The sequence below is a fragment of the Elaeis guineensis genome, chromosome 4 (genome assembly GCF_000442705.2).
Source record: "Elaeis guineensis isolate ETL-2024a chromosome 4, EG11, whole genome shotgun sequence".
NCBI lineage: Eukaryota > Viridiplantae > Streptophyta > Magnoliopsida > Arecales > Arecaceae > Elaeis > Elaeis guineensis.
Genome location: NC_025996.2, coordinates 44,877,622 through 44,896,871, shown reverse-complemented (window position 1 = coordinate 44,896,871; position 19,250 = coordinate 44,877,622). Strand labels below are relative to the sequence as shown.

Genomic DNA, 19,250 nt, shown 5'->3' with positions numbered 1-19,250 from the left:
TGATTGAATGGTTGGAATGCCTGGGTTGACTTGTTTGGTGGAGATTATTGCTAAAAGTTTGCAACTTTTCCTCATGATAAAAAGCTTTTATGTGTTGCATTTTATTGCTTTTTGATGCATGTGGAGATCAGGCTTTGATTTCTTTGGATTCCCGTTAGCTTATATCGGTAGGACTGAAGCAAGATTTTGTTTCTTGAACATATAATTTATTTCAATCTTCTGTTTCTTTGGTGGTTATTATTGTCATGGCTTCAGTACATTGTATTTGAGAATCAAAGATAGGTAGCAGAATGATTTCTTTCTTTGATCATCTGGTTCAATTCATGGGCGATAAAACACATGTTAATTGGAAATTATGAACAATATTGTCATTTTTTGGGACCATCTGAAACAGCCCAACTTTGGAGAGTTAGAAATCATGAGATTCCAATTGTGTGAATCAGATAATCAAAATTGTTGTTTTGAATCAATGCATGCAATTGCAGCCTTAGCTTTTCTTCAATAAAGTGCCAATCATGCAATTTATTGTTCATATAGTCTAATGCAGAATTTGTTCATTCTTTCAGTTCAGTATAGGAGATCCCTTATATTTTAGGGTTGAAAGGGGAAGTTGGTTGAGATCAGATACGTCAGCATGAAAGATGTCCATACCTAACAAAAGCTAGATTTTTCTTTTAATGTCCATTCTTGTTACAATATGGATTGGACAGTCTATGTGCTTTTTCTTGCTTTAGTAATACATTCGCTAAGTTGAATTTCCTAATCAAACATTACTGCATGTGGTAAAAAAATGAACATTGAGTTATGATCAGTTTCATTGTTCTTATGCACACCACCTGCTCCACACTCATTTGCCTAGTGAGTACTTCACCTCATGTAGGCTTCATTTGCCCAATTCAGGAATTTATTGACATCTTTTTTCCCCATAGCCATCAATTTGAGCAGGGATGCCACCCATGCCTCATCAATGTGGGTTCATCTGCTTGCATATGCAAGAGCAACCTCTTAGTGGCTTTCATCAGTAAGATGCAATAAAATTGGGATAAGCTTTCCTCTTATCTGCCTGATAATTCTTGTAAAGTTTGTAATATGTCAAAAGGCATCTTCAAGTCTGGATAAAGATGCAACTTATTATTGCAAAAGTCCTACGAAGACACTGAGGAGACTCGTAAGGGTATAAAGTCTCCCAAGCTGAAGCAAATGCTGAATATGATTGAAATGCACCTGAATTGAAGGCATAGAAATAAGTTGATGAATGTTATTTAATTTTCTTATTTTCAAAGTAATTTTATGTTGATTTTTATGGGTTTCAGCTCTCTAGTTGAAGCAAACAATGAATGTGATTGAAACACCCCTAAAATGCATAGAAATAACGTGGATGAACGTTATTTAATTTTTCTCATTTTTAAAGTATTTTTCTTTTTGTTTTTTCATTGAACTTCTGTGATAGGATCTGTAACATTAACAAAGGCAGGTTTAGATATCTCGGTTTTTTCTTTGTGGGAGAAACAAACATTAAGGTTTACTCGTTTTCCAGAACTGAATGGACACATCATGCCTAACTTCTTTTTATGCCAAAGATAGCATAGCAGTTGGTAGCATGGCACGCGATGAGTCATAACTTTGTAGGAAATTTTGATGTGCTTGCAATGCAACGAATTTCTCAACCACCGATGATGAGATATAACTTTGGCTGCATCACAAACCCCACATATGCCCAATGAAAATGTCCCCAGATCCTTTCGTCCTTGGCTCTAATCCCTCTCCATTATGGATAGACCATGCCTTGAGTGTTATATGAACCATCTTTAAATGGACTGATGTGCCTTGGACATGGCAAAATCCTTATTACACTAGTGTCTCACGCGCAATGTACAAAAGAGGAAGATGGATGACTTTAATCACTTTGGGTGAAATTGAGATTCCAAAAATAGAAAACAAAAGCATAACATATATGATTGGTGCTGAGATGGGCAGAAATATGGTGTGTTTGATCGGTCATGAGCTTAATCATGATCTTTATTAGTCCAAACACCGGAAAGTTAATATTGTTGGATCTGACTTGCATTAATCAGGTAATGATAAATATGTTAACTAAATTTTTTTTTTTTTTGGTACAAGCAGGCGGTCATACCACTCGGATATGAGAGCAGTCCATAATATCAAGATATAAAAAATCTCACATGGCCCAGACAAGTATCACCCTATCTCCAAATCTAGTCTCTGAAATGCTCAACTACAAAGGATGCAAACCAATCTGCTGCGTTATTCGTCTTCCGAAAATTATGCCATATTGACACTATAGTAGAATGACGATGAATAGTCCATGTGTCACGAAGGAGTGGATGTGCCTCCAATTGCATCATGTTATTTCTGATCCAACCAATAATGGTAGCAGAATTTTCCTCGATGAAAATCTTCTCCACTCGCTCTAACTCAATACAGATAAATACCAGTCCAGACGGCATGCAACTCAACTCTCAGGACTGAAAGCTCAAAGAGATGATACCTCTCAGTTGCCAGCAACCTGACATCAGGGCTCCAAATGACAAATCCTGTGCCACCCCTACCATCCCTGATATCGTCAAAATTCACCTTGATAAACTCCGAAGGAGGGGGCTCCCAGGAGATGAAGATAACCATACGAGTCACTGCAATAGCAGCATAAGTCCCAAATGTCAAGGTTGTCAAGGGATGGACCAGTAGCATAGAACTGACAATATTTCACGGCCAAGCAGATGGCTCTCTCCAACATCTGATGAGCAGATACCATCTCGCTGTCGAAGATCAAGCTATTCTTGAAAAATCATATTTGATAGGCAATATAAGCCATTCGACTCCCTTAGGTAGAGGTCGTCTACTCGATCATACTTTGACAGATAGAGTGTAAGAAAGACTCCAGCCATGGGCCCCTGTCCACCTCCCTAGGCTGGCCGCCCATCCCCCTCCAGATCAACCTCGCTCTCAAACAATACAAGATGGCATGCTACGTCGACTCATCCTCCAACCCGCACACCAGACAGAAGATCAGAATCTCCATATCCTTACCTTTAAGAAGCATGCGCATCGAAAGCCTGTCTCAAGAAAACTTCTAGAGAAAGAGCCTCAATCTGGGATGGACAGTCGTCCTCCAGATCCTACACCCTCAATCCTCTTGTCCATCACCGACCTACACATCTCAATCAAATCTCTCAAGATGACCTTAGAACAACAGGATCGATCCCACATCCTCAAATCCTGGCTACGATGAATCAAAATCGAAGGGGCGAGGATCCAATTAGCGAGCGAACCACCGAAGAGACAGATGATCTCTTGAGCTCTCTAGCCCCTACTATCAGCAGTGATCAAGTTACAGACATGCAGATTACCATCCATCTTGCTACTGACGTAGGTCGGCCAGTGAGAAAGAGGTAGACTGGATATCATGCATCCTGACACACATCCATAGAAGTCCCATCTCCAATCAACCATTTAACCTATGCCAAAACAGTAGGCTCATGAGTGCATATCTCCTTCCATATGAAAAAGCATTCATGAGGAGCCTAAATCTGGGATCCCTAGCTCTACGTCTCATACCGAGCCCTCATCATTTTGCTTTACCAACAATTGGACTGGATAAGAAATCTGAGAATATGTCTAGCAATCATAGCTTCTATCCTGACTAACATGGACTGAATCCCCATATCTACATTCCTCACTAGCTGGCAGACCATCCCCATGATAGCAAGTGGATCCCACGACCATCATACCTCGATCCCTACAGAAAGTCTTGGACATGCTACTTCAATCCTCTGAGACAAGAACTCGGAACAATCATATTATCTAAGAGATACATCGAGATGGAGCTAAGCCCAATCTCACAAGATTGATCCTACCCATCATAGAAAGAGAGTTGGCCTGCCACTCCTTAAGGCGATCATGAACCTGCTGCCCCATGAATCTATAGTCGACCCTCCGGAGTCACTGCCCCATGATAAGAACACCTAAATAGGTCAAGGTCCCATACTGCTCTTGGACCCCCAACCTCTCCCGAATTGCCTACTTCACTTGGACCCTCATTCTAGGACTGAAGATGATAGTAGACTTCTGTAGATTTACCAGCTGACCAGATGTCTGACAATAAGCCTTGACAATAGATGCAAAGCACCCCACCTTCTAGATCAAGGCCCATCCAAGGAGAAGGCAATTATCTATAAAGAGGAGATGCGAGAGTGGCTGAACCATAGGGGCGAGTTAGTAGAGCTCCAACATCGACCCCTGAACCATCGTCCTCAACGCACGAGATAAAGCATCAGTACACAAAATGAACAGGTAGAAAAAGAGAGGGCAAGCTTAGTGAAGACCGATAGATGAATGGAAGAACTCCATCAGAACATTATTAACCAGAATAACAAAGCTCAGGGACTCTACATAGTCTATGATCCAATCAATCCACCTCTCCTGAAAGTTCAACTCCCAAAGCGTCCGTCGAAAAAAATGCCAGCTTATCCAGTCATAGATCTACTCCATGTCCAGCTTGATCGTCATAAGACTACGACAATCAGATGCACATTGTAAATCATGCATAAATTTTTGGACAAACAAAATATTATCAATGATACACCGACTGTTGACAAAGGCATCCTGTTCCAGACTGATCAATCAAAGCACAATCGACTTCAGACGACCAATTAGGACCTTGACACACATCTTGCAAAGAGTAGTATAGAGACTAATCGATCTGAAATACCTCAAAATTGATGCATCAGACTGCTTTGAGATAAGAGTGACCAGCGTCTTCTTTCACTCTTCTAGAATACCCTAGACTTGAAAGCCAACTACACCACCTCCTCTTTGACAATAGGCCAATATTGATGGAAGAAAAGTGAAGAAAATCCATCTAATCCTAGGACCTTATCCTCCTCGAAGGATCAGAGTGCCCCACGTACCTCCTCGACAGACATTGGATAAATCAAGACCGCATTCTCCTGATCAGTGATGCTAGTCACCAACTGGGCCCCCTGAAAGAGAGAGTCCTTATCCAAAGGCACCATCCAATGATCCCTGAACAAATAGAAGATTTGCTCCATAATCCCCTCACTGTCATCCACAACTCTACCGTTGCTCTCCTATAGCTGCCTAATCCAGTTGGTAAATTGCCAAATCATAGTAGATTGTTGAAAAAATCTAGTATTCCGATCTCTCTCTCTAATCCACTGAATTCTAGACTTTTGCCTTCATAATGTCTCCTACTATCTCAGTAAGGAGTGGTGCACCGAGAGCTTGCAATGGAGCTCTCTCAAGTCAAACTTTTGGAGACCCCCCTCCTGTCCCCTCTAAGTTGCAACTCTATAATATCCACCTCCACCCCCTCGATCTTCCTGAAGATGTCACCAACCTCAAGACAGTTCCATCGAAGAAGTCTGCGTTTGGCTAACTCCAACATTCAGATCATCCGGTACCTCACATCCCCACAAACAGACATCCTCCACACATTCCGAATCAAGTCCCAAGACCTTGGGTAGAATATCCAGAACTTCTCAAATCTAAACGGGCCCCTAGGCATGCACAAGCCGCCAGTGATGATGGAATCAGACAGTGATCTAACACAATCTTCAGGAGGTGCTGAACCTGATGCCTCGAAAATTGCTGAAGCCACTCAACAAGTTGTTAGGGTTATTTTTGGTATTATATGGTCCGTGATCTTGAATTTTCATAGCATATCAAACAAATAGCTGATACATATCCGGGGACTTTTAATCACTACACTATAGCAAACCAAACATAGTGATTTTAGATCACTAGAGATTAGATCACCTCATAATTTGGATCATCAGTGATCTTAAATCATTGTGGTGATCAAAGTTGGGCCACCAAATGCCCCATAATGTAGTTGAAGTCTCCGACGATGAGGGATGGCAAATCCTACAACACCATTCTTAAAAGTTTAGATCAGATCACTCTCTGCTTCCTATACTCAATGCTCGCATAGACTCCTGACAGCAGTCAAGGACCATCCGTTTGCTCTGAGATGACTAAGGTCACCTGCTACTCGCATCTATGAAATGCATCCATCTTGACCAATCTGTGTCGCGACATCATCAGAATGTCTCTCGACAAACCCCTAGACTCTACAACATAGGTACTCCATGCCATCGAAATCCGCCATCTAGCTCGGTCAAGACTCACTCCTGAGAAACGAGTCTCAAGCAGGATATAAATGTTAGAGTTGTGCAGCTGGATCAAATGACCAAAGGTTGACCAAAAAAAGGGCTTCCCCATCACCTAGATGTTGCAGCTTAAAAGCCTCATGGTGAAGAGTCATGCGAAGGAGTGCCTGCAAGTGCCCCCCTTCACCTAAAAGCCTGCCATATTGGTAATATGTGATATGCATGTTTGGCATTGCTATTAAATATTGATTGTTAAATAAATATTTAATTTATGAATTATTGGCATTAAAATTTTAGAGAAACAGTATTTAATTATCATTTCAGCAGTACATGTATGTACGCATGTATTGTATTGTATGTAAAGTTTTTCTATAAGCTATTATTTAGTTATGCTAGCGAGCTTATGTGGGGATTTTGATAAGCTGTTAGCTCATGCTATCATTTTATCTCTCTTTTCAGAGCCTTGCACCGTTCTAGAATTCTGGTGAGAGTTCTTTCATTCATATACCTAATACCAAATACGTCTAAACTCTGTATGTTGAACACTCATTAAGTGATTGGTTCATATTTGTAACCCTTACATCCACTCTAGTGTTATACCATGTGGCCACCAAGCTCGAGGGGTGTGCTCGAGGCATGACAAACAAAATCCACCTCACCATCAAATGATCTTATCCACCTCACCATCCCTTCGCTACTAAACTTTCTACACCTCACCATCATACTGAGCAATTCGTTTTGCATATAAAACCACTATGGTTTGGCTTAGAGAGCAATCTTCTCTATTCATTTAGTATGAAAATAAGAAAACTAGCAACCAAAAGAGAACATCACATCTAAAATAATAGGCTTCAAAATCATACATATATATATATATATATATATATATATATATATATATATGGGGGGCAGACTAAGATAAGATTAATCCGAGTTGAGCTCAAATCTGATTGGATCAAAACTAAACAATAAGAGTCCTATATCGATCATATCGAGCAATTCGTTTTGCACAAAAAGCCACTCTGATTTGGCTTAGAGAGCAATCTTCTCTATTTGTTTAGTACGAAAATAAGGAAACTAGCAACCAAAATAGAGCATATATATATAAGGACAGACTAAGATAAGATCAATCGGATGTGGGCTCAGATTTGGTCAGATCAAAATCAGACAATGGGGGCCCTATATCGATCATATCGAGCAAATTGTTTTGCACATAAAGCCACTCTGATTTGGCTTAGAGAGCAATCTTCTCTATTTGTTTAGTATGAAAACAAGAAAATTAGCAACCAAAAGAGAGCATTTGACATCCATCACATCTTTACGTCTAAAATTATAGGCTTCAATATATATGTGTGTGTGTGGGTGGGGGGGGGGGGGGGGAGACTTGGGTAAGGTTGATTGGATTTGGACTTCAATCCAATCAGATCAAAACTAAATAATGCGGGCCATTGGATATGATCTATTATCTCAAAACTATTTGTACACCAAAAATGAAGATCTATAATCTATGCATCAAGTGATCAAAAAAAAATATCTTATTTGATTTTATTTAAGCTATCCAACTTTTTACTACTTGATGTATAGACTAAGAGTCTCCAAATCATATGATTTTTTGTGTGCAACCAGTTTTAAGATAGCAGATGTGCTTATTCTAATTTGGCTATATATATATATATATATATAGAGAGAGAGAGAGAGAGAGAGAGAGAGAGAAATCACAGCCATCCACCATGCTCTTATCATGCATATGGTTCACAATGATATGAGTATGCGATCACGATTGATCAGTAGGAAGCCTCTTATTTAGAGACTCTTATTTAGAGACAAATCTTCCCCGCACCATGTACAAGCCAAAGAATAGTTGCTTCACTTACATTTCGGAAATAACATCAGAGTTGTTTCTTATCCCTCTGATGTGCCTATAACAATATTTAAAAAGAATACCATGGTGCAGCTTGCAACTCAACATGGCAACTAAGCTGAAACAGAATTTCAAATAGGGGGAAGTTAAAACAATTAAATTATATGGAAGACGACAAGTGAAGGCATGAAGAAAATTATAAAATGAGCTAAACAAAGTTTACGTGAGGCATAGGAGATTTTTATTCTTGTGAGTGCCATTTGAATATGTTGTGAGCAAGGTAAGCATACAGCTAAGTCATCCAATGGTGCTAGAATTGGAGCTGAGCTCGAAAGGGAGAACGAATATCTGGTTCAAGTGTAACTACAGCTAAAATAAATGAACTTTCTTTTAGTTTTGGCACCGATGAACATAAAATTCATTTGCAGAGATGCGAATGGGGCACAAAATTAAATTACCAAATGTCTCTACCAATCCATGTAGCGGCAAGACTCAACTGGCTTGCTAATGGATTACAATTGAAAGATCACACGCCAGCCTCTGATCAAACTGAATTATTTCTACTAATTTTAATCCAAAATGTTGGTGTGATAAGTGTTTAAACGCCCCAAAAAGAAAAGAAACATTAGGATTTGATAACCAATATGTATAAACCAATACGCTGAGACTTTTTTGTCTCAAACCACTAACTACTATGTTGATTCAAAAAACCATTAACCACTGTACGTGACAAAAATGTCATAACGCATAGGAATAAATCTGAAGATAAAAAAATGCAGTGGGCTCACATAGGCCTTTCAGGTGGTGGACGCCAAGAGAGATTGCAAAGTACTTCCTGATTAACTGGATTCACGGTACAACTTTTGGTACACGAGAAGAGTACCTTCTTCAGCATTGTCTTTCATCTGTAAGAAAGCATGTATTCCTACAACAGGAGAACAGAAAGTAATCAATGTTAGGAGTTCCAGCACAGGATGCAGATTACATCATATATATGGACCATCAGAAGGTAAAAATGCTAGACATTTCCAAGATGCATTTCATTGGCATCGCCCTGGATTGAAAGAAAAATAATCAAGATATTTGCATTAACCACTGAGGAGAAAACCACAAAAAGTGGAAGCGAAGCAAAAGCCAAACTAAGCCTCAAAGAAATAGCAGGAAACTGTCAAAAGAACAAAGAGATATGGACCATAGTCTACAAATTCACATGGATTTAGTTCCTTGAAATGTTGAAGTGATACCCTTTTTTTTATAGGGTTATAAATCAGTACTACTATCTGTTAGCCTAATCCTGTAGAAAAGTTCATTCTATGAATGATGCAATTAATACAGACATGTCCAATAAATAACATGAAGCAAAATATGTCAATTTCGAACAACCTTAGTTAATTAGTTTTATGAATGACAGGATTTTTTTTTTTTTTTTTTTTTTGATAAGAATGAATGACAAGGTTTCAAAACTAAATTTCAGCCTAGGCTTAGGATCTAGCCTGTAGCAAAAGTTTAGTGGTATCCATGCTCTCAGTTGTAGTTCTATCGGTTCTAGTTCGAACATTTTTTCTTTAGTTCAAAAAAAATCAAATATTTCTTTTTAAAAAACTATAAATGACAGTCTTTTATGCAGCATTTGATACTTGATAGGATAGTTTATTAACTGGTCCTTGCATTTTAAGTTTCCCACTATTCTCTCATTTATTCTATTAATGATCCACGCAATCAATGTTGACTAATGTAATGAATAAGATATCAGAATTTGACTCAAACAGGTTATACTTCTTGTCTTGTCATCTATAAAAATGTATTGTGCTAACTTGGTGGGTCCTTGCATTTTAAGTTTCCACTATTTTCTCATTTATTCTATTAATGATCCATGTGTTCGATGTTGACTAAGGTAATGTATAGGATATCAAAGATTTGACTCAAACAAGTTATACTACTTGTCTTGTCATCTGAAAAAATGTATTGTGCCAACTTAGTGGAAGTTTTAGCATTTCCTGTTACCTCTCTGAGAAAATTTGTCACAGGCATACTATAATGTTTCAAAAGACTCTAAACATTTGCATACTTTCTTGGAAAGGGTTTTTAGTAGAATAGCATCAAAAGGTGCATGACAAGTCAAAAAATGTTTTACAAGGATATTTCTAGAACTTACGAAAAAGAATATACTTAAACTAGCACATTAATGATATGCTGCTACACTAGAAACATTCAAGGTGAACTTTTTTGCACCTAATGTATAAGAACTAGTTCTCTACTTGAACTAAAACTTCATGTCCTAGTTTAAGTCATAGAAGCTCTGTCATTCATGTTTTTCGATGGCTTCTTGTTTCCTTAGTGTCTGGACTTTGAGATTTTGGCTGGGCAAGCAACAAAGCATCCAAACTTACTGATGTTGCTTTACTATCTGCATGTTAGATCTCACTTGGAAAGCTTGGTGGCAGACATTTGGTCACCAAATGGTATAATTAAAAAGATAAGGAGCACCAACTTCTGAAAATTAGATCCTGCTACCAAGAACACTCTCCAAATGGTGTGGAACTCAAAAAGGTTGAGGCATGGACACTGCACTCCTACATCTGTTAAGGAAGTCTACATAAAAATGTCTTCAAAGGCAAAACCTGCGGAGGACCATTGTTGAATGGTTGTCAAGATACAACATCCCCATGCATTATTGCACCAACGAACATCAATGCAAGGAAGAAATCAACACATTTCAGAAAAGCATTATCTGCTTGTAGGGGTGCAAATCCAAAGGATGATAACATTTAAAATGAAATCCAGCAATGTAATGTTGAGAATTGAAACATAAGACATGTCAAAGGGGAATACACCTAATGAAAAATATATACTAAGGAAAAAATTGATAGCATCATACGTAAAAATGTTCTTTTGGAATAAATCTATAGTAATATCTTACTCTGTCAGTTGCTGTTGCAGCTGAACCTTGTGTATAAGCTACATATTCACAATGACAGACCACACTCTGCATTGAACTCTCCTTCTAGCCTTTTTTCTACAGACTTTGTGACAGCAAAATCTTCATGTTTCTTATGAGAGGAGCAAAGCTGGTCACCACTCAGATAAACAGATCTGTTTAAATTTACTTGGTTGTTGCTTCCTGTCTGATGCACATATTCAGACTCCAAATCATCCTTAAAATTTTTAGCCCTCCATTGAAAATTGTTAACGCCAGAAGGACAATTTGCATCCATGGTTTCCATCTTCAACTTTTCTGGAAACAATGGCTTATAACTATTGCGCCCTCTTTTTCTGATAATAGAAGGAGTTTTTTTAAAACCCTTTGCTGCACTTCTTAAAATAGACTCTGGGCTGCTTGGTATACAAGCAAGACTTAAAGAAAGGTCTGGCGGTGTAGAACAATGAATGGGGCTCGGCGTAGGTTGAATATGATTATTAGATCTAAATAACTTTTCACTTGAAAGGCAACCATCAACATTCATCCACTGCAAAGGTGCATAACACGAGGAACCAAGATTCTCATTCTCACAATGTAAACGTGTAGTAAGAATTCTGTTGATACCAGCAGTCATGTCGCTGTGACTTTGTTTGCATGCTGGTAAACTTGAAATACTGGTATCTCTATTATTTTTGTTCATATCACCAAGGGCCAACTCAACAGAACTTGACAAGTTCGATTGTGATCTTTTTGAAGATTCATAATCGGTTTCCACTGATGTTGTGTACTTAGAATCATCTTCTTCATTTGATTCCACCTCTATGCTTAAATGTTTTGAATCTTCTGGCAGTGTAGGTATACTCCCAGCCCTTAAACACTTGGAATCTCCTCTAGAAGTTGACTGCAAGTCCAAACACTGCCTTTTTGGGCTGGTATTTTGATGACCCAAACCCACATTAAAAGTAATAAGCCTATCTGCATTTAGTTTCCAATCACGTGATGTAAACCCAATTGCAGATCTCTTCAGAGGATTAGCTTCTGAACATTTTGCATTTTGTACACGATCAACAGCCCCAAGAGGCTGTTCCATAAACCCTGATGCTAGGTATGAATCCAATCTCTTCTTGACAGAACAATTCCAATGATTCTTTATGGAGTTATCTGTCCTGATAATAAAAACAATAAAAATAACTCATAGATACTCAAGAAGGTAAAGATAATTGTATGCAGCATGCTAAATTTTGACAACAGTAAATTGACAGCATCTCACAGAAAAATGCATGTCGCTGCAACTCTGCAACTCTTCAAAACTATTCTAATTAATGATTATGTATTGAAAGATTTCTAAATAGTAAACAATTTTGAACTATCAATACATCTGGAAAAAAATAAGCTACCTAATCAGCTAAAGTATCCAGGGATTATAAGACACCATACTACAGATTAAAATTGACCAGTCATATGCTATCAATACTCACCTAACCTACATTTAACATAAAGTTGTTTAAATAGTAGCAGCTGTTGATAGGTTATTTCAACAAGTTCGACATCGATTATGAGCCACGATAAACTCTCATATTTTTGGATATTAATCCATTGGATCTGGTAACATGATAGAGAAGAGGACAAATAACCACCAAATAACATGAGAGAGAGTGAGAGATCTTGGCAGCTTACCCCTGAGAGAGAGAGAGAGAGAGAGAGAAGCCACCAAAGGAGACATTTCTCTGATAGCAATAAAATCAAAAGAAATGTGAAATGGAGAATAATAAACCTATCAATAGCATTAGATTTTCATATAAGGGTGGGTTTTCCCTCGCTTCATCACCACCCCCAGCACCACCCCAACCAAAAAAAAAGGAAAAAACTTGCCTTTTCATAATAATGCTATTATCATAACAATTATACTTGGGACTCAACAACTAAATGCTTTAACACCTAAAGACTATTTTAAAATATGAATTATTCAAGTTCAATGATCATTATTTTTGTAATAAAGATGATGTTTTGTCAAACCTCAACAATCGATTGAGAACATCTTCAGTAATATCAGAACAAATCAGTATAATATATATAAAATACAAGAATAGCGGGCCTTACTAGACAGCAACAGGTATAGCAGTACCTTCCAGGTAAATACTTGGCTATTTCTGCCCATTTATTTCCATATATTTGATGCGCACGAACTAGAACCTCCTCTTCCTCTCTTGTCCATGCATCCTTTTTTATTGCGGGGTTCAAGTGGTTGTGCCACCTAACAATGAAATAGTTATTCTCCAGTCTTGAGAAGAAGATATGTAACACATCAACATGACTTTATTTTTTGAAATTGATGTACGACAACATAACTAACCCGACAACAAAGAAATTTTAGTTTCAACAGAACTTTTGGTTAATGATGATATCATGAAAGTAAAAAACCTGAGGAATTGCAACACTGATTGGTTTATATTTTAGATTGCATCTCTAGCTGAATTTTGCCAATTACATTGCATTTACAATGAGCACTCCAAAGTGAATTATAAGTTTTGAAGAAAAAAAATATAAACCAATTGAACTTGAATATAGTATATGGATTACCGTTCAAATGGAGATACAAGTACAAATGAATTCCTTACCAAAACTGATTACCAAGAGATATAGGTAAGATTGATTCATTACTGCGGATCCACTATACAAATAGTTTCGGACACAAATAAAGAAAGTCATACAGATATCCATATGATTGACACATAGGTCTTGAAACTTAAAGAAAAATTTAACAAGAAGATGGCAAAAGCCCGTATTGTAGTGCTTTTCAGATTGTTAGGCAATTAAAAGATTCAAGCACATGAAACGAGCATGGTTGACTTGGGATAATAACACTGATGTGAATGTGTGAAAACTAAAACTATATGGTGATGATGAGTATAGCAAGGAAGATTAGAAGACTACACATCTGTAAACTAAATTAGATCATATATACATGAAATGAAGGTGGGGGACTACATTTCAGTTAACTAAATGAGATCATATAGATGTGAAATGCAGGTAGCCAAAGTAATGAACCAAATGAGATCTTATAGGCATGTAAACAAAGATTTGAGGTAAGGATTGAGGTACCACAATCCATTCTGGCCACAAGCCTTGACCACTCAATATGTACCTTACCACTCTTCTTCCTCTTCTCACACCAAGTGGCCTAGTATCAGGGCGTGCCAACTCCATACTGCAGTACACACTGCACTGATACGGGCCCACATCTTAATTTTTAAACCTATTTTTAAATTATCCCTTTTAAGAAGGGCTTCCAATCGTGTTATTAGATTAAGCTAGCTTCCAATTCTGTTATTAGATTAAAGTATTAAACTATGTATCTAGAGAAGCTGAGATAACATGCTAGACAGTTTTGAGAAAAGAATTTGGAACAGTGTCATGACAAAACATATAGCCCGTAACAAAAATAGTCATGGAAAAAAGTGCCTAAAGCCTACAGCAAATAATTAGGGCATTTTCCAACAAGTGCAAAAACTTATTCTCCACTACATCCAAGTCCTGTAAGCTTGCAGATGTCTAAACAAAATCTGGATTCATCATGTCCATATGATTTTTTTTTTAATCCAAATTTATGCTAAACACACTGATTATTTGAATCATATGCTAGCAAGATCAAGTAAAATCATTGAATACTTTCTTCTTTTGTCAAATTGAAGACAAGCCCCAACATGATAAATTAATATAACAGTTCAAGTAATAGCGGTATCATATAATTGGTCGACACCAAACTTCTCAAACCACCTGCTAAAATTACTAGGGTATGATTTGCAACCTGCAACTTTGAATCATTACATTTTTATGAAAGAGCAACAACCAAAACTTGTAATGTAAGTACAATTTCATGGGAAAAAAAGGAAAAATAAAGAAAACAAAAATAAAAACTCATTGGCTGAAATCAAAGCAAAAGGAAAGGTAGTCGTTTTAGGGTATCAAACTCATTAATGTATGATGTCTTGATGAGAATTACTACACCAGTTTTAACAGAAAATGTCTGACAAACATGAGAATTATCAGTTCCATAAAGAAAGAACTCCCAAAATTTTATTTCTTCAATATAAAATCATGCTGGAACTGTTATCATGCTACCTCTCCCTACATTGCTTGCCTATACGACCTGGCAAGGACTTTGCAATGACCGACCACCTCTTGTATCCATGCTTTTCAACTAGCTGAATAATAAGGTCATCTTCCTGCATGTTAGATAGCAATCAGTCATCCAAGTTACAAACATTGCAGTGACATTATACATAGAACAAAAAGAAGATGGATTCTACCTCCCTGGTCCAGGTTCCTTTAACTAGCTCCGGGTTGAGAACCTTTTGCCAGCGGTGGAGACACTGAACATCTGTTCGATCTGGAAATAATTCAGCTGGGAAAGCACAACCATTGTCAGATAAGATCTATATAATTTTGAACATCTTCAATAGAAAGGTACCAGACGATTATAATTTATAATTCAAATGTTCTTTCACAAAAGTGAAAGACAACTCACCAAATATTGGATGGTCAAGAAGGTCATGTTGAAATATAAGATTCAACTGGAAGATAGAATTAAATTTTGAAATTTATCCTTTAACATCTTTTGCATCCATGTGCTTATTAACAAAGAAAAAAGAAGTAAAAATTTTAATTTAACTAGCAACAGAGAAAGAGTTAGCCACCAAAAGATCTAGTTTTCCAAGTGTAAATCTCAGAAAAGCTTAGTAACAATTTTAAGGAATAAGTAGTAATGATGGCAATACTAAATTATTTTCCAAGTAAAACTTTCAGGGGAAAAAGATACAGTTTTAAATAAATGGGTGGTGATCATGGCATTACCAGATTATGCTGCTTATCATACAAGAGCATGATAATGGAGGCAACGAAAAAATGAATGCATTGGTCAAATAACTGTTTCTGACTTCCCACTGCATTTAAGTATCATGGACCACATATTTGGCATGAGCAATGACTATAAACTGGAGGCCATAATACCCTTATGTGCTGCATCTATGATGTAAAAGTGACTATGGATATCAGTAGTGTGACAGGGGCCATGTTTGTTTGGTCGTGAATGCTGGACCAGCACTCACAACTGAAGCTAAAGCAAAAATATGCAATGAAACTTGCTAAACACAGAAACAAAGAGTTGACTGAACGATAGGTTTTGTATGAGTGTTCAGTCTTTTCCCAAAAAAAAAAAAAAAAAGGTTTTGTATGAATAAATAAGAATGCCATTCATTTAGAATACCAGAAACTGTAGTTTATTTTGGTGCAAACACAATCGAACGGATTAGATTCAAATTCGATCATCACATTAAATCTTATACTCTTATATATGTAGCATTGTTAGATGTTTCGAAAAAATAGGCTCCTCAAAACGGAAAAAGGGCTAAGATAAAAACTATGATCAGGTATGAGTCAGGTAACCAAGCAGGAGAAAAATGTTAATAAATATAAACACATGATAAAGAAACTTAAAAACGGATCAGGAACATACTTATTGGATAGAAAAGAATTACCTATTTTCTTCCAGTTTTTTCCATTGAATTGTCTTACAGCTTTGATCAACAAATCATCCTGTGCCAAAAAAATAAAAAATCTATAGAAGTCAGTGTCCATTCTTACACTCGAAATATTCTCAAAATAAAGCATGTTTTTCACTTGAAATTGTTACCCCTCAGAGCTGTCTTTTCTCTCAAAATGACAGTATTATCTGTAGGTTGTTCATAATAAATATTTTAACTGGACAACATGTCAGATTACTTTCTTCTGAAAGTTTACTGTCAAAGCCATAACAGAATAATTTACACGCGCATTTGAACCATAACAATCTAAACAAAGTACAACCATATAAATCTATTCACCTCCTCATCTGTCCATCCTCCCTTTGTTGATCTTCTGGTTGGACCACTTGTTCTTCTGAAACAAGAACAGCTACCATCACTAAGATAAAAAAGAACTCTGCGCAAATCAGCGCCATGAGATATAATGAAACGTTAGGCATTTACAGCTGGAAGATAATCTGATAGACGATACAAAGGTGTCCAGCAAGGACAACACAGAAAAGGATATCCACTAACAAGTACGTAATTTTTATGTCTGGGAAAGAAAACGAACGTTACTTAATAAGCTGATGCAGCTATTTGACTAGGTTACTCTTAAATTTCTCAGTACTTGTTTGGTTCAACAAGGAAAGGTATGATTCATCTAAGTAGTACAGTAACAGCAATCTTAGTCCTTAGGAAATATGACAGCAACAGAATTCCTTAGGAAATATAACAGCAAAAGAGCTAAAAAGGCACCTTGCAAACCTACCATAGATTTCGCATTCAAAGGAAAACCCATAGCAATCACTTTCCATCAACACTATCAATGAAAAAATAAAAATAAAAATAAAAAAAATAAAAATCAATTAAATAAACACCAAAACCTCTATAATTTTCCTTCATGAAGCAGCAAAGATGCGATCTTTCACACTATAAAGCAAAACAGATGAAGAAAACCAACATAGTGAATCAGAATAAATAAAAACTCAAAATCTTTTCGCTGATCGGATTCCTGCGATACGAATGTATGATAACAAAAATAATAACCCAACAAGGAAAACGCCGCAAAACCGTCAGATAAGTTCTTTTTTCATCGGTAAATATGCGAACTTTGATATTGTGAAGTAAAACCAATACAGAGTCAGAAAAAACCAAACTAGAATCCCAAAGGCGTGTTCTTCATCGAATTCTCGTAGTCTAAACTTCCAGAGCAGCAACTAGTAACAATAAAAAAAAATACCCAGGAATAGTCATAGGCTTTGTTTCCGATCCAATATCCAAAGTCGGAGTGGCTTCCTGAATCCGCTCTCCCTTCTTGTCCTCCCGCTTCACTTCCGCCACCATCTATCCCTCTTTTTATGCCAAGCCCAAGAAACCGTAAGCAAGATCAAAAACCCTAAACATACCTTTTTTCCCCCGCTTGAACTCAAAACCAGTAAAAAAAGATCGAAGAAAACCAACAAACAATCCTAGGGTTTCCTCCAATCGCTCGCTTTCGTAAGCAACTCTCCAACTAACCGCCTCTGGCTGCTCTCAGAGAGAAGCGAAAGGAGAGGCCGCAAAGAAGCGTGGGAGAAGCGATCGAGAATTCTATTCTATTAAGAACGCGAGAAGGATTCCAAGCGCCAAGGCAGGGGTTTGGAGAAGAAGCCCGGATCCAGACGACGACGACGCCGCGGGAAGAAAACGATAGAGAGAGCTGAGAAGGGGAGAGAGAGAGATGGAGAGAGAGAGCTTTAAACGGTAACAGATATTTAATAATATTTTGTCAGTTTTTTCGTTTCGATTTGTATCGTAATTTGAAAAGGAATCGTGCTGGAGAGAGATTTGTAACGGTTCAAAAAAGGCAGTCTCCGCCTCCACGTCCACCACTACTACTACCAACCTCTTGTCCACATGCGCGTTACTGATGGATGCTTCATGGACAACCGTCGGATTGCTCTCCTCAAATATGCACCGTTGGATTAGCGAAGGTGCGCAGATGTCCTTCCTAATGAAGCAACTTCAATTCTAGTCAGTTTGTAACTTTGTTTGATTAAGGAACAAGCCAAGATTTTGTTCAAGTTGAACCTAGAGGCTTGGCTCATGAACACTAGGCAACTTAAAAGGCTAGGTTTGGAATTAAGTTGAACCTATTAGTTTAATTTATTTGATTGCATACCATCGAGCAAGTGCCCAAATGGTATCAACCATTACCACTTGGGCAAAAATAGAGGTTCGTTTCCGATTAGCATTATCTCTAAAGGAGTAGGATGCAAGTTAGGGCAATTAGTCCCTTCTAATCTCATAAAATTAGGAGGGAAGGTCTAATTTTGCTTAACTCATACTTGAACGCTATCCATGCAATAAATAGACAAAAAGTGAATGCTAAAAATGGCTAAGAGTTGTTAGGTTACGACTAAATATACTGTAGCATCGGTGTTGAATATCATAGACCCACAATTGTCAGGTTGCTATGTAATTTATTTATACAACTTAAATTCTATGGTTGATCACGGTACGACGCAACTCAAAAACTGTTATTGTAGCCATAGTTCTTGAAAGATAAGTTATTAAAAATCTATAGAAGACTTTTGATACATTTAGTAACACCACTTATGAAACTATTATAAACCATATGTTGTTGCTAGGTCATTCACAAAAAATATTTATCCAATAATATATCTGGCTATATATTCAAATATAGACTTTATCTCGAGAAAAATCTCTATTGCTTTATTGACTTCTTAGACAATTTTACCTAAATAATATTATTT

The 19,250-nt window shown here is 37.3% G+C and overlaps 1 protein-coding gene across 1 annotated transcript; it reads right to left on the bottom strand.

Moving 5' to 3' along the window:
- Window positions 1-8,625: 8,625 nt before the first annotated feature.
- On the bottom strand, window positions 8,626-18,259 carry LOC105042862 (uncharacterized). Its single transcript, XM_010920207.4, has 8 exons — window positions 17,735-18,259; window positions 16,813-16,867; window positions 16,468-16,525; window positions 15,241-15,335; window positions 15,053-15,156; window positions 13,056-13,184; window positions 10,931-12,096; window positions 8,626-8,935 (listed from the first exon to the last, which is right to left on the bottom strand). Exons 1-7 carry the CDS (start codon window positions 17,836-17,838, stop codon window positions 10,977-10,979), a joined length of 1,665 nt encoding a protein of 554 aa, XP_010918509.1. The 5' UTR covers window positions 17,839-18,259; the 3' UTR covers window positions 8,626-8,935; window positions 10,931-10,976.
- Window positions 18,260-19,250: the final 991 nt, after the last annotated feature.

What these genes read in the sequence shown, in the direction of transcription:
- LOC105042862 (XM_010920207.4), bottom strand. Translation starts at nt 17,838, where the DNA reads ATGGTGGCGGAAGTGAAGCGGGAGGACAAGAAGGGAGAGCGGATTCAG. An exon ending in AAGCCTATGACTATTCCTGG is followed by an intron (nt 16,868 to 17,734) that starts GTATTTTTTTTT and finishes TTCTTGTTTCAG; the next exon opens with AAGAACAAGTGGTCCAACCA. An exon ending in GGCAAGCAATGTAGGGAGAG is followed by an intron (nt 13,185 to 15,052) that starts GTAGCATGATAA and finishes TTTCATTGTTAG; the next exon opens with GTGGCACAACCACTTGAACC.